Below are 13,394 nucleotides of genomic sequence, written 5' to 3' on the forward strand. Positions count from 1 at the left end.
GATTTTATTTACCCATCGGCCGCATATACTTTTTTTTTAAACAAATTTGTCTTTTTCAGGTCTTCATCTGTTCCCAAAGCTAGCTCCACTACCCTGACCAAGTGCCACAACGAAATCTTTCATAACTTCCTATGAACAAACTGTGAGCCGAAGTCATTATATTGGATAATGGCAAGTAAGTAACGCCGTGCCGCAGCACCCAGCCATTGAATCCTCAAGGTCTTCCAAAAAACATTTTTCAGTTAGTACAGACATTCAATTGCATACACAAAGCGTGACAAGAAAATATATCGATCTTTTTTGCAATGGTAATCACTTTAAGGGCCGGTCCAAATCAATAGGGGTGCGTGTCTCAACATGCCGATGCTACGCTACCTGTGAAGGCATCGATGGTGGCGGCGGTGCTCTGTTGCCTCCCCCTCCGCGCGGCCACGGTAATGGTGTATTCCGTGCCGGGCTCTAGATCAGTCAGAGTGGTGGTCGTCACATCCTTAGGAACAGTTTTCTGAAGGAAGAGAACAGATGAGGGCGCTAGTTAAAATCCAGGGAAGATGAACGGCCGTGTCGATCCCGGATGGCTGTTTCGCAAAAGAAAAAAATGGGTTAGACGTATATTTATCTTCGTAGCTGTCATACCTGGCTCTTTTTCTATCTGATATGGGTCCCTGGCGGCTCCTCAATCGGTCCTATGTATTAACTTTACCTCTGTATGTCCATCCACGCTTTATCCATCAATCCTCCACATGTGCATCCATCCTCGCTGCCTCCCATCCATCTTTCTTATCCGTGCTCCATTTATCCACTGCACAGCCCAGCCATCTAACCATTCACCCATTCACCCATCCAGCCGACTGAGGACCAGTTACCTCAGTGGTGGTGCCGGAGGACGATGTGTATGTAACTTTGTAGTGATCGATTGGGCCTGATACCACGCCCCACACCAGAGTGATGGTGTTGTCTGTCGAGGCGGGTGACGGTGAGGTCCAGTGGAACGTCCAGACCTAACGAAAGACACAGGGGGGGGGGGGGGGGGGCGTAAGGGGGACTAGCCTATCAAGACATTCGGTGGGCAAATAGCATCCACGTGGATGAAAAAAATACAACAAAAATACAACAAAAAAAGATTTGACATGAATTGAGTGCCCGCATCAAACTTCACACATCTGTAGCAGGTGCTACAAATGCATGAAGATGACACCAAAAAAACAGAACATGAAGACTTTCCTCTTGCAACCAACAGCATTTTACCAAGAAGTGTTTTACATAACATTTATCTGGAACTGATAGACATTTCAATCACATATTTAGAGGATTAAGTATAGCCAACATTAAAGTGTCAAAAGGTTTGCACTTAGTCAAAGGTTTTGCACAAAAAATATATGAATCTAATGATGTATGATTTTTCTCTCTCTTTTGAGAGAGATAAATGCTTTTACAAAACCTTGACATAAACCCGGAATTTTAAACAGCCACTAAAACATTTACATCCTGCCAAAGTTAGATCTGCCTATTTCCCTCGAAAAGCACTTCTTCGTAATGGTTTTGTTCAAGAGCACTGACCTGAAACTAATTTGGGATTCGAAAGACAAAGCAGCTAAAGGGGTCTGTGGTGTTTTTATGCTTCCCCATAAACAATGACTGTCCTAGATATGTAACACATTGGGGTTAATAGAAACTATGTTACCTGTTCTGGCGTTCATGGTTGCTGGTGTACTCTGGTTGGCGCCTTGCATTGCAGATATGCCGATACCATATTCCGTACCTGGCATCAGGTCTACATTGGAGATGATGGAGAGAGAGTGAGTGGGTGAGAGCGAGAGTGAGAGAGAGGGAGGGAGAGAGACACGCAAACAGAGACAGAGAGAGACGGAGAGAGCGATAGAGAGAGAGAGAGAGAGAGAGAGAGAGAGAGAGAGAGAGAGAGAGAGTCATACAGAGAGAGCCATACAGAGAGAGCCATACAGAGAGCCATACAGATAAATGGGGATCTATATGCACTGAATTTCCTCTACAATTTTGTTCAATCACATGGTTTACTGCTACACACCAAGACACATACTGTCGGCATCATTCAAGATCACTCGGTCAGACCGATACCTAATACTTTTACCTCGTCGGAACCCTTTTAAAACACACATAAAAGAAGGACACAAAGAACCACGACGCGCACCGAGGTAGTACCAGGGCTGTGCGCCCCGACACAGAGCTGAGTGCGGCGGACGAATGAAAGGAAACGAGAGTGGCCGGGGGAGCGATGCTGTGGCGCCGCAAAACGCCCCGGCGGACCCCCAGCTCCGACTCCTTTATATTGGCTGTGCCCTTTAAATCACCCTGTCCTTTTTTTTTTTTTTACAAACCCCCTCCCCGGCTGACCCCCTGCTCTCGTAACAGCCATTCAACGGCGCCGCAGGGTAACAAGAAGCCCGGCTGCCCGCATTCACGTCACCGAGAGTGATCGCGTCTATTACACCTTTTCATGTGGGCTACATAATATCTAGCCGGGCTCCGCCCGCCTAAGTACTGTTCCAGCTCAATTTGAATTTCCCTTCAGCAGTAGGTCTGGGTCTGCGGTACGTTGGTGGGTTTTTTCTCCGTCTACGTTTTCTGCGTCCAATGAGCGAACAGAGGGAGTAGCTGAGACCAATGACGTTAAAGTCAGCTCTCGTTGACGGACATCTTCACGCACGGTGTTTGGTTTGTTTACAGCCTGCGCGCAACGTGATTCCCGGCCAAACGTTAGCGATGGGTTATGGCAGATCCAGAGTGGCACTGGGCAGATCCAATAGTTTTAAACTTCAACAGACAACCGCCTTCAAGTGAGTTAACATTTGTCAATTGAGTAGGTCCAGACTCACTGTACAAATGAAAAGAATTACGAGAGTCTGGCAGTACCAGGCTACATCATATCCTCTCTGATAGCACTAAACAGGAAAGGCTGAATGTTGTAAGGCTCCTAAACTCGCCAGCGCTCTCACAGGGTCACTATGAGGGAGAGGAATACGATGAATAATTGAAGGGGGAGCGCTTTTGAAATGAAGGTTCGTTGAATGGAGTCAGACGTGACATGCTGCTGCTGGCGCACCTGTCAGGGTGGTCTTGGTGGTGGCTTCTTCGTTGCGCGGCACGATGACTTGGTCGTACTGGTCTCCTGCGAGCGTGCTGTATACCACCTGGTAGCCCTCCACCTGCACATAACCATAGTCGCTGTTAAGATTCCCGTTGCAGTCTCATTTGTGCATTTACATTTAGGGCATTTGGGAGACACTTTAATCTAAAGCGGCTTACAAGAAGTACATTTGTCAGAAAGAGAAACAATATATCGCTGTCGGTACAGTAAGGATGTTGATAGGACCAATCACCAAGCACTAACAGCTGTTAGGTTAAACCCTTCCCCGTATGCAACAAAGATAGCTAAGATAAGATGATACACAAAGCTAAGTACTATTTTGAAGTGCAAGGATGTACAACGTACAATAATTGCGCAAGAGGGGTGGGGGGGGGGGGGGCTATGTAGAATCAAAGCGAACTCTGAACTGCCCATGAAGGTGTGACTGCAAAGGCCTGAACACAGCATAGCTCAGGTGTACCATGCACGACATAGAGTCAAACATAGAGATCACTGCTTTATGAATTTCATTGCGGAGCGTGTTTTCTCCGGTATGGAGTTTTTGTGTTTTTGCCAGCGATTTCCTTCAGCTGATCAATTGAAATGCGCTGTGTGGGATTTAATATGGTGCCGGTGTGAAGACAAGAATGTAAGAAAGATCCGAAGCTTTACGCTTTTGTGCTCTAGGCTGAAGCTTGGGTTTGTGAAGAGGCTCAAGAAATCGGCTTTCGCATTTGGTTTGTTGAGAGGAACTTTGCTGTTTATCCTGGTTGAGCTTTAGCCCAACCTAGCGGAGCTTTTAACATGATATACAATTATTATCCAATTGATGGCATATCCATGCCTTTCCAGGATTGTTTGCAGTGTATTTTATTCCCAAGTGAGAGCAGATCCTGGAGAGACACAAAGCATTCACACTCCCCACATATCTGGCACCACGCAAGGGTGAAGTCGGGACTGCAACACTGACCTCTGCCTCACTATTATCCCATTCCAGTTCCAGAGTGGTGGAGGTCTTGGACAGCAGCCGCAAGTTCTTGGGGGCATCAATCTCTGAGAAGAACGATAAAACTGACAATGTTGGGGACAGTGAGACCATTTCTCAAAAAACGGTGCGCAAGTCAACATCAGCAATTCATACAACAGGATCTAAAGTCTTGGTCATAGTTGATCAGTTTTTTAAAGTCGCCAAGCCATTAATAGTGTCGCTGACTACTTTTCACAAGTGGACCGGCCTTGGTGTTAAACTTCATTACACGTCTTATTCATGCACGTCGAGTGTTTCGGCTTTTTTTTTATACGCATTTGAGTTTAGTGCGACGTTCCGCATTTTACATCTTCCGAAATTACAGTTAGTGTCATGTTCCTTGACGTAGCGTCTATAACAACAGCCTCTACCCAGTGGAAAACAACATTTCACGGTGGATGTTCATCTGTTCAGCCATCAAAGATCAGTAAACAGTCGCCTGCCATAAATAACGTTTCCGAAACTAAAACGTGAGTTTGGAGCAGATGTTACCCGGTTCCTTCAATATGGCCTGGCAGCGGTGCCTGCCGCAGCTATCAATCCTGAGACTTTTTATTAGCATACACAGAAGCAAATACACACACACACATACACACACACGCACACACACACACGCAAACACGCACACACACACACACGCCACGGCACACATGTGCCTCCATGAGAGTGGTCTCACCGGTGGTGAACTCGGTGGAGACGGGGCCGCTCTCGTTGCCTCTCCTCACCCCGCTCACGGACACGTGGTAGCGGGAGCCAGGCCGCAGCACCTGGGGGACGGACACGCAGGAAGCAGCCCTTCAGGTCTCTCCACTGGTTAGCGTTAGCCTCATGGCATAATGAGGCTAGGAAGTCATGTTTTAAGATTCATCTTGTATTTACGTAGTGTTAAAAAAGGCCGAAGTCACATAGATGACGGACGCATATTTTAAGGTTTGTCTTGTACCTAGCGCCAAAAATGGCTAAATCATACAGATAGTGAACGTAAAAAGCACTCTGATTGGCTTATAGCCACTGAGGCACAGTGAGTCAGCAGTGTTCAGGAGAGTAGAGATAGGTTAGATATCACAATTTGGCCAAAATGTGACACGTCAGATTAATAATCTCTCTCTCTCTCTCTCTCTCTCTCTCTCTCTCTCTCTCTCTCTCTCTCTCTCTCTCTCTCTCTCTCTCTCCCCCCCTCCCTCCTGACCTGTAGTGAGTACTGGCTGAGGGTGGGCTGCAGGCGGAAGGTGGTCCGGGGACCCTCGCCCCCCAGCAGGCCGTAGCGCAGCACGATCTGGTCGATCTTGGCCTTGGGCGGGGTCCACTCCACGAACGCCACCGTGTCGGACACGTCGCGCACCACCAGCTGGGTGGGGCCGTCGATCACTGCAGGGGGGGCGGGACAAGAGACAAACGGGAAAACATGTGACTTCCTGTAGTCTTAGCCTGAATGAGGTCCACACTTGACGTATATTATAGGCATGCAATGTATTTTTGATGACACTGATACATGACACTATTTCCTTTTTTCTAATGAAGATTTATTTTGTTTTATTTCAGTCATCATATTTAACCGTTTAAAATCTCATAGAGAGATTTTTTTTTTAATGGCACATTGTTGGTCAAAATCTCATCGAGATTTCAAAACCTTTGTTTCAAGACAATCCTGGCTGTAAGGTCTACCCCAGCAGCACAACGATTCTCCTATGATCACATGATCCCCTGTCACTAACGACCAACCAACCAACCAATCATCTGCACCGTGTCGACCAGAGGAAACCCGATACACGTCCTGTCCCATTACCCGTCCTCGGTTCATACCGGGACGCTCGCACTCTGACGAGTTGGACCCCCAATCCCGTTCCGATCAACGTGCACGTCTGTCCCTCGCTCAAACCAGCCCCCCATGCTTACGTGCACAGTGCACGAGCGGAGCGGCCGAGGCCGTCCGCTAATCGATGAGATGGAGTGCAGCCTTCAAACGCGTCGCGTTTGATTTTTCCGACTTCAGTGCGGTTCAAAGCTTAATGTAGTATTGGCTCGGTCGCTATAGGCAACACAGAGCTGTAAGTACCCACTGTTGGGAAAATGGAATAGAGAAACTAAGATAAGGTTGTTGAATATAACCATAGAACTGTATGACACAAGAGCGTGACGGAACAATGATGCACAGGGTTTGATATTTTACTAATTCATTTGATGAGACTCCGTTATTCCGACAGTGTTATGTGTTTTTTAAAGCAGTTCTGTGTACACACCACATGTCATTGCATGTTTTCCTTTTGTCAATTATATACTGACAGAATTTCTATATCTAAAAAGACTATCTGATGAAAAAAAAAATTGTCAGCCAAATAAGAAACACCAGAGGTGAGATCCTTTTTTAAAGAGAATGTGAACCCACTGTTTCAGCTGTGTCATGTCATGATGTCGAGGAGTACACTAACAGACACTTCAGCCTCACAAAATGATGTTCGAAGTAGAGTACAACGTTTGCGTTGTGTTTTGGGGAGACAATTTTTCTTTGCTTTTACACCCACAAAAGGATTTTGGTTCACTGGCTCTTTAAGTTACAAGGGTATTATTAACAACTATATATTTTATATAAACACACACATCAAAACTGCAAAACCTTCAAGGACCAGAGAGAGCCATGGTCAATCGCTGAATACCAATAAGAGATGCATTTTTATACCAGAAAGAAGTTATTAACGATGGATAATGAGTACCTTATGGATAGAAATGACCCTAACTTTAATGTTTAAGGGCTGATAATAAATAAAAGATTCTTGGTCCTTGCCCCCCCGCGTTTGTAAGCTCTCGCCCGGCAGGGATCAAACCCCAGTCACAATCACTGAACCTCATCATCGATTTTTCTCTTTTTCCACTCATCAGAGGCAGAAAATAGATAGGGCCTGTGACCTCTCCTCCAATACCAGAGATAATTAGATCTAGGGTTGCATTAGAGGGAGAAATATCTGCACATCAAACCGTCCCTCATTGAGGACCGCTAATGGGATGGAAATAAAAGATACATGATACCGACAAAAGCCCCTTCAACTTAGAAAAAAACAAAAAACGTTAAAAACATATATTCATTATAGCTCACATGAAATAATACCCGGCGTGTGCAGGCTCTGGGTCAAACCGGGTCTGGAGCCTTCTCGTCCCACTTCCCTTTCTACAACGGCACCCTCGCTCACTCTCCGTGGGTCCGCCCTGCATTATGCATGTCCACGTCAATCATCCCACCGGTTGACTCGCACGACGGACCACAGAACGCTCTTCAGAATGTCACCCTCTAACCCCCTCCACATCTGGAGGGGCCCAGACGAAGAGCCGGCATGGGTACGGCCCCGTCCACGTCGGTCCTTAAGGCACTGGGAGATTTAAAATTGGCCCCAAGGGGTCTGTGCTATAAAACCTGCCCTGAGAAAGACAGGTCCTCTGTTCATGGGCAACTTCCTGACGTTTCAGAGGTCTCCTTCTGCTCCTCCTACCCGCCGCCTTTCTCAAGACACACACACACACACACACACACACACACACACACACACAGACACACAAACTGCCCACTACCCACCCAGACATCCCGAGTCTCCAAGGAAAGATAAATCTTTACCGATATGAATAATTAAGGGCCTTGAAATTTGTTTCCTTTTTTTCTGCCTCCTCGTCCCTCTTTATCCAATAAGGTGTCTCGCGGAAGGATAACGTTCAAACATTAATGAGGGAGCCACATGAATAATGAATGCCTACTTAATTACAACTGACAGGGGGGTGGCCGGCGAGCTGACAGGAAATGGATGGTGTTTTGACTGCGGAGAGCGCATATTTGGGATTGTTACAGAGGAGTTTGGATTGGAGATAGCATGGCTGTCTAAGTAGTGTCATTCAGGTGAGGACTGGGGCGCAGGTTATATTAGGGTCCTAAGTGGTGGGGGGGCCCGGCCAATACGTCAGAGTGACATCCTCTATTATTGTCTGGGTCTCTCCTTGTGCTGGGCTGGCGTGCCAATGTTTGTGTGTGGGCGTGGGCGTGTGTGTGTGTGTGTGTGTGTGTCGGTATGTGCGCGTGTGTGCATGTGTGCCTCTGCTTATATGTGTGGGTGTGTGTGTGTGTTTGTACATACCTGAGTGTAATTTCAGTTTGAGTGTTTGTGTGTGTGTGTGTGTGTGTGTCGGTACGTGCTTGTGCTTGTGCCTGTGTGTGTGTGCTTCTGTGTGTGTGTGCATGTGCGTGTAACTGTGCACCTGTCTGTGTGTGTGTGTGTGGTTGTGTGTGCTTATAGAGGGCCCCTAATGTCTCCAGAGCTCACCGTAAGCCTGGAAGCGTGTGTCTGTGACTTATTGTCTACTCTCAAATTTGACGTTTTCTATACCCAAGTGTATCTTCATTTAGAAGCGTATGTGTGTGTGTGTGTGTGTGTGTGTGTGTGTGTGTGTGTGTGTGTGGGTGTGCATGTGTGTGTTTCCATCTCAACATAGTTTAAGATTCCAAACTACTTTCTTAGTAGCCTTCTCACCTGCTTTATACTTTCTGATTGAGGCGAAACCCAACACAGAGAGAGAAACAGGATAACGGTTTGCCGTTTTAATTATGACTAACTCAACAAGTTGATTTTAATTAACAATCCAGATATAAAGTGCCGGCGGCGAGTACACATGAAACAGCCATTCCTCTGTTTCGCTCTCAGACCATCCATCTGTGCATTCACGGCAGTAAGAATAGCATTAGCGGGCAAGCCCCCAATGAGCAGCAGCAGGGTTTAAAGGTGGATTAGCACTTGGAAACAAGAGCAGGCACGAATCATTGTATTATTGTGAGTTTTCCTTGTTACAGGTCCTTCCTGACATTGATAAATCCTCCTCCATTGTGTTGTGCCGAGTTGAACTGATTCGTATCAGAAGACCCAGCTGTGTACCAGGCCCCTCGGTAATATTCCATCTCGATGAAAGCGTAAATGTTTCGGGGGGGGTTAACGCTCAACACGCGGCCAGTGTGTGCAAACACATCGACACAGAACGGGGGGGGGGGGGGGGGGGGGGGACATTTCCCGTCGGCCACTCGAACCGCAACCGGGAACCCCATTCCCGCGACTCTGCGGTCGTTCCCCTGTGAGCCCCGTGTAGGTTGCCGTGACGACAGGTCCAGCGCTTGGGGGGGGTTACGTACGCGTGGTGACCGTGGCGGTGACGGGCTGGCTCCGGCCCTGGTCCCTGAGGGCCACCAGGTTGACGGTGTACTCCTCCCCGGGACGCAGGCCGCTCTGCAGGAAGGAGGTGATGGTGCTGGGCAGCTGCGCCGTCATTCCCCCGTCGTTGTCCTGGAGGTGGAGGGGAAACACACGGGTCCATCGCTGTTGGGGCTGGTTGGTTAAAGACAGCGTTTCGGTGTGTGTCAATGAGACACACGGACGGACTTGTGAGGAGTTAACTTCCAAAAACAGATATCTCAGTTTGACACATATATTTTAATAAATCCTATTTTTTTAATTGTGCATTACAGTTATTATCATGTGGATATTAGTACATCAACAAATGTCACCAATGAAAATGCTTTTTAAAGTTTTCTAGCAAATACATGGATTACAAGGGATTCAATATTTTGGATGGCAAGGAACATTTTGTAAAAGCGGTGGTCGATATGCCATTGCTGCCATTAGTACAGCTATCGTCAAAAGAAGAGAGTTTTCAATGGACTTCCTAACACCAGACAGAATATTCTGCTGTCACATAAACACTGCTGTTTCAGCTTTCCAGAATCCTGCATCGTGAAATCTTTATTTAAAAGATCGAAACATGCTGCAAATTGCTCATCCAATGGGTTCCGTCCGCAATTAGTGGCACAATCAATTTGATGACTGCAACGAGAAAACCATCAAGGAACGCCGTTAAACTCACTAAATGTTGGTCGTAATTACTGTGGCTCTAAAAAATGAGAAATCCCCATTATATTAGAGTGTAATAGTATGTGGACGGTGATTGCGGCATAATCATCTTCAACGGTTTTATTTTGTATAATTATAAAATTAACTGCTTTGTTCAATTCTGCTGTCTTCTCCAAATGCCTCAATTTCCATATTCTTCCGATTAAGGCTTACACTTTTTAAATACTTTTGAAAGTTTTGTTTTGTTTCTTTATTTACCATCAGAATGAAAATTGTACTGTTAAAAGCCGTCGTGCAGTAATAAAAACCTTTGGTGAATATTTAAAGATTGCGTGAAAAGTGATGCTCTGTATAATGTGTTTTACTTCTCATGATAAGATAGCCCCTGGTCTATTGCTACAAGGCCATAAGAGGGCCTTGTAAACTAAGCAGCCAGCCCTCAGGTTCAGCATCAACGATAGCTTTCTCCTAGACACACACACACACTCATGCAGCATGCATCGACGCATCAACCAGACACAGACACTTTCTACTTTCTATACTTCACTCTCTCTGTTTCTGTCTCACTCTCTCAATCTCTCGCTCTCTTATTGAGTCATTCTTTATCATGGCCTTTCACTTTTGCTTGTCCATCAGTCTCTGTTTATCCATCTCTCTCTCTCTCTCTCTCTCTCTCTCTCTCTCTCTCTCTCTCTCTCTCTCTCTCTCTCTCTCTCTCTCTCTCTCTCTCTCTCTCTCTCTCTCCCTCTCTCTCCCTCTCCATCTCTCTCTCACGTAGCACTGTCTGCCTTATCTCTCTGTTTTGCTGGAAAGTGAGTTCCATGTTTGTCCCCATTGGCCGAAAGCTTTTATGGCTAGTTCCATTACGAGATTGTCAAAATTCACAATCCCATTGCCGGATGTAATCCGCAGGGGGCTGAACTGCAGTCTCCTAATATGATTTCCCCCGGGGCTGGCGGTGGTTGGAGGGGATGAGAGAGGGATGAAAAAAGGACAACAAAAAGAAAAACATGAGAAAAAGAACAAGGTTTCTGACAACAGTGGAAGCGGAGGTGAGATGTAAGAAAGGGTTAATCCCGCCATTGGTCTCTCTTTCTTTCCCTAATACTTCACTTTGCATTTGCAAACTTTTCTTTTCGAGTTTGAATTCTATTTTCTTTTTCCTTTTAAATAAGAGCAAGCACCAAAGAATACCAAAGTGTCAGAGTTAAGCTGCCGACGCTGAACCAACCAAAGGATACCTTCTCTGGAGAGAACCTTAAAGAAGAAAACCAATTACTTTGAGAGGGGCCGAGATTAGAGTGCTGGGAGTACCTAGAGTTTACTGATGGAATGAAACAGAAAGGTTTTGTACTCGCCTTCTGCCTTTGAGCAGGCTACTGTTATGGTTCTCGCGGAGGGTTGGTCCTTGAGAAGGATTTAATGGCTCATCCACTTAATAGCCAATAAGCTTTATACAATCCACTTATCTAATTTGGTATGGGGTTCATGTTGAATAGATCCCAAGAAAATGCATCCATTGCAGCTGCCGTTAGAGCAGTGCGACATGGCTTGACTGAGTACTAGCCAGAAATCGTAGAAATAATGTTTCCTACGCTCAGGAGACTTAATGTTTGAAAAGGCACGTAGTAGTAATTGCGAGTTATTGGTGTGCGTGCAGCCTTGCTGCTGGGTATTTGTGGGTGTATGTTCTAGATGCAAGATTTCAGAAGGTGTGGGTGTGGGTGTAGCTCTCTCTCTCTCTCTCTCTCTCTCTCTCTCTCTCTCTCTCTCTCTCTCTCTCTCTCGCTCTCTCTCTCTCTCTCTCTCGCTCTCTCTCTCATACACAGACACACAAACACACACACACAACCCCACTGTCCACCCCCACCATTCTCAATGGTGGGGGTGGACGGTTTGTGTGCTTGTGTTCAAATACACTGTCTGCAGTCACCTCCTCACCTTTGGGATGAAACTGATCTCCCATCCATCGAAGGAGTAGTAGAAGGGCTGCCACTGGACCTCCACCGTGGTCTCGGTGATGGATTTGAAGAGTAAACCGTTGGGGTTGGAGAGATCTACAGAGGTAGCCAGAGATGTATTACTGGTCCTCAGCGCTCATCAATCAGCGCTCCGTCTCTCTCTCCGGCGGCGTACAGCTGGCTTCCCCGCTCTCCTCCTCACCCCTCTCCTCACCCCTCTCCTCACCCCTCTCCTCACCCCTCTCCTCACCCCTCTCCTCAGCCCTCTCAGCCCTTGCCTTCTCCTGCACAGCGCATACTATTTTACCTTCCCCTGCGTTTTGTCCTCTTGTTTCCTGCTGTGTTTTTGGCTGTTTTCTGTCTACATTTTTCTTTCAGTTTGTCCGTCAGTCTTACTGCCTTTAGGTTATTTTTTTCTTTCTATATGGTTCATTTCTGAATTGATTCCTTTAAATATTCTTCATGACTTGGTTGAGTTCTGATTAAAACTATACGCGTTTTCTAATCCGACATGATTGCCCTGAGCTGGCCTCATTACTCTGAAATAAATTGATCTGACGCATGAGAGATTCTATTAATCTGACGGACGTATTAGAATAACGTGTCATTTGAAGATAGAACTAGGCAAAATATTAATACACATATAATTATGTAATCACGATGATGAAGTCAAATGAGGAGAAACCTATTATTTCTGAAAGTGTGGTTGATTATCTTTTTTCGCTACAAAGTCTGGTGATTTGAAAGCGATTTGATGTCATGACAACAAAGCCCGAATGAACACCGCCGACCGAATGGGGGTGTGTGCATGGAAATGTTTTCTTAATTTCTTCCTCTACGCACAGAGGAGGTGATGAAGGAGTGTGGGAGTGAGTTTGTGGAGAGAGAGTGACATCGATCTTCGTCTTTCGTCTACGCCTGCCGAGGTGTTGATGCCATCACGGCGTATTGAAAACTGTCATCATCTGTTATCAAATGCATACGTTTTCGTGTGTGTGTGTGTGTGCATAACTGTGTGGGTGTGCTTGTTTGTGTATATGTGTGTATGTATGTGCGTGTGTTTGTGTGTCCGTGTGTGTGTGTGTGTGCTTCATGGTGTGTGTGTGTGTGTGCATGTGTGTCCAAGTGTGTGTGTGTGTGTGTGTGTGTGTGTGTGTGTGTGTGTGTGTGTGTGTGTGTGTGTGTGTGTGTGTGGAGAGAGTGAGAGGGGTAGAGAGTACGATCCAAGTGATGGGATATCCTGTCTTGCTATTGATTTGCTCCGGGGCGTGATGGAGAGATTGAGCATTGAAGGTGAGCCTGGTTGTGTAGTAAGTCGATGTTACAATCTCTATTTTACTGAACACGGTCCTTGGTTGTACCGCACATCTACGAGGAGAAACGCACACCCTCCTGCAACGCAAGGTGGCTGCCCTTACGCTGCCTTG

At 46.3% G+C, this 13,394-nt stretch overlaps 1 protein-coding gene across 1 annotated transcript in view; it reads right to left on the reverse strand.

Moving 5' to 3' along the window:
- Nucleotides 1-13,394, reverse strand: part of tnr (tenascin R (restrictin, janusin)) — a 126,884-nt gene that overhangs the window by 36,509 nt on the left and 76,981 nt on the right. The window contains 10 exon segments of the mRNA XM_060058372.1: nt 376-505; nt 867-968; nt 970-1,001; nt 1,685-1,774; nt 3,083-3,185; nt 4,077-4,159; nt 4,810-4,900; nt 5,323-5,501; nt 9,292-9,442; nt 11,948-12,063. Coding sequence (XP_059914355.1) covers nt 376-505; nt 867-968; nt 970-1,001; nt 1,685-1,774; nt 3,083-3,185; nt 4,077-4,159; nt 4,810-4,900; nt 5,323-5,501; nt 9,292-9,442; nt 11,948-12,063 — 1,077 coding nt within the window.

Source organism: Gadus macrocephalus, chromosome 8 (genome assembly GCF_031168955.1).
Source record: "Gadus macrocephalus chromosome 8, ASM3116895v1".
Lineage (NCBI taxonomy): Eukaryota > Metazoa > Chordata > Actinopteri > Gadiformes > Gadidae > Gadus > Gadus macrocephalus.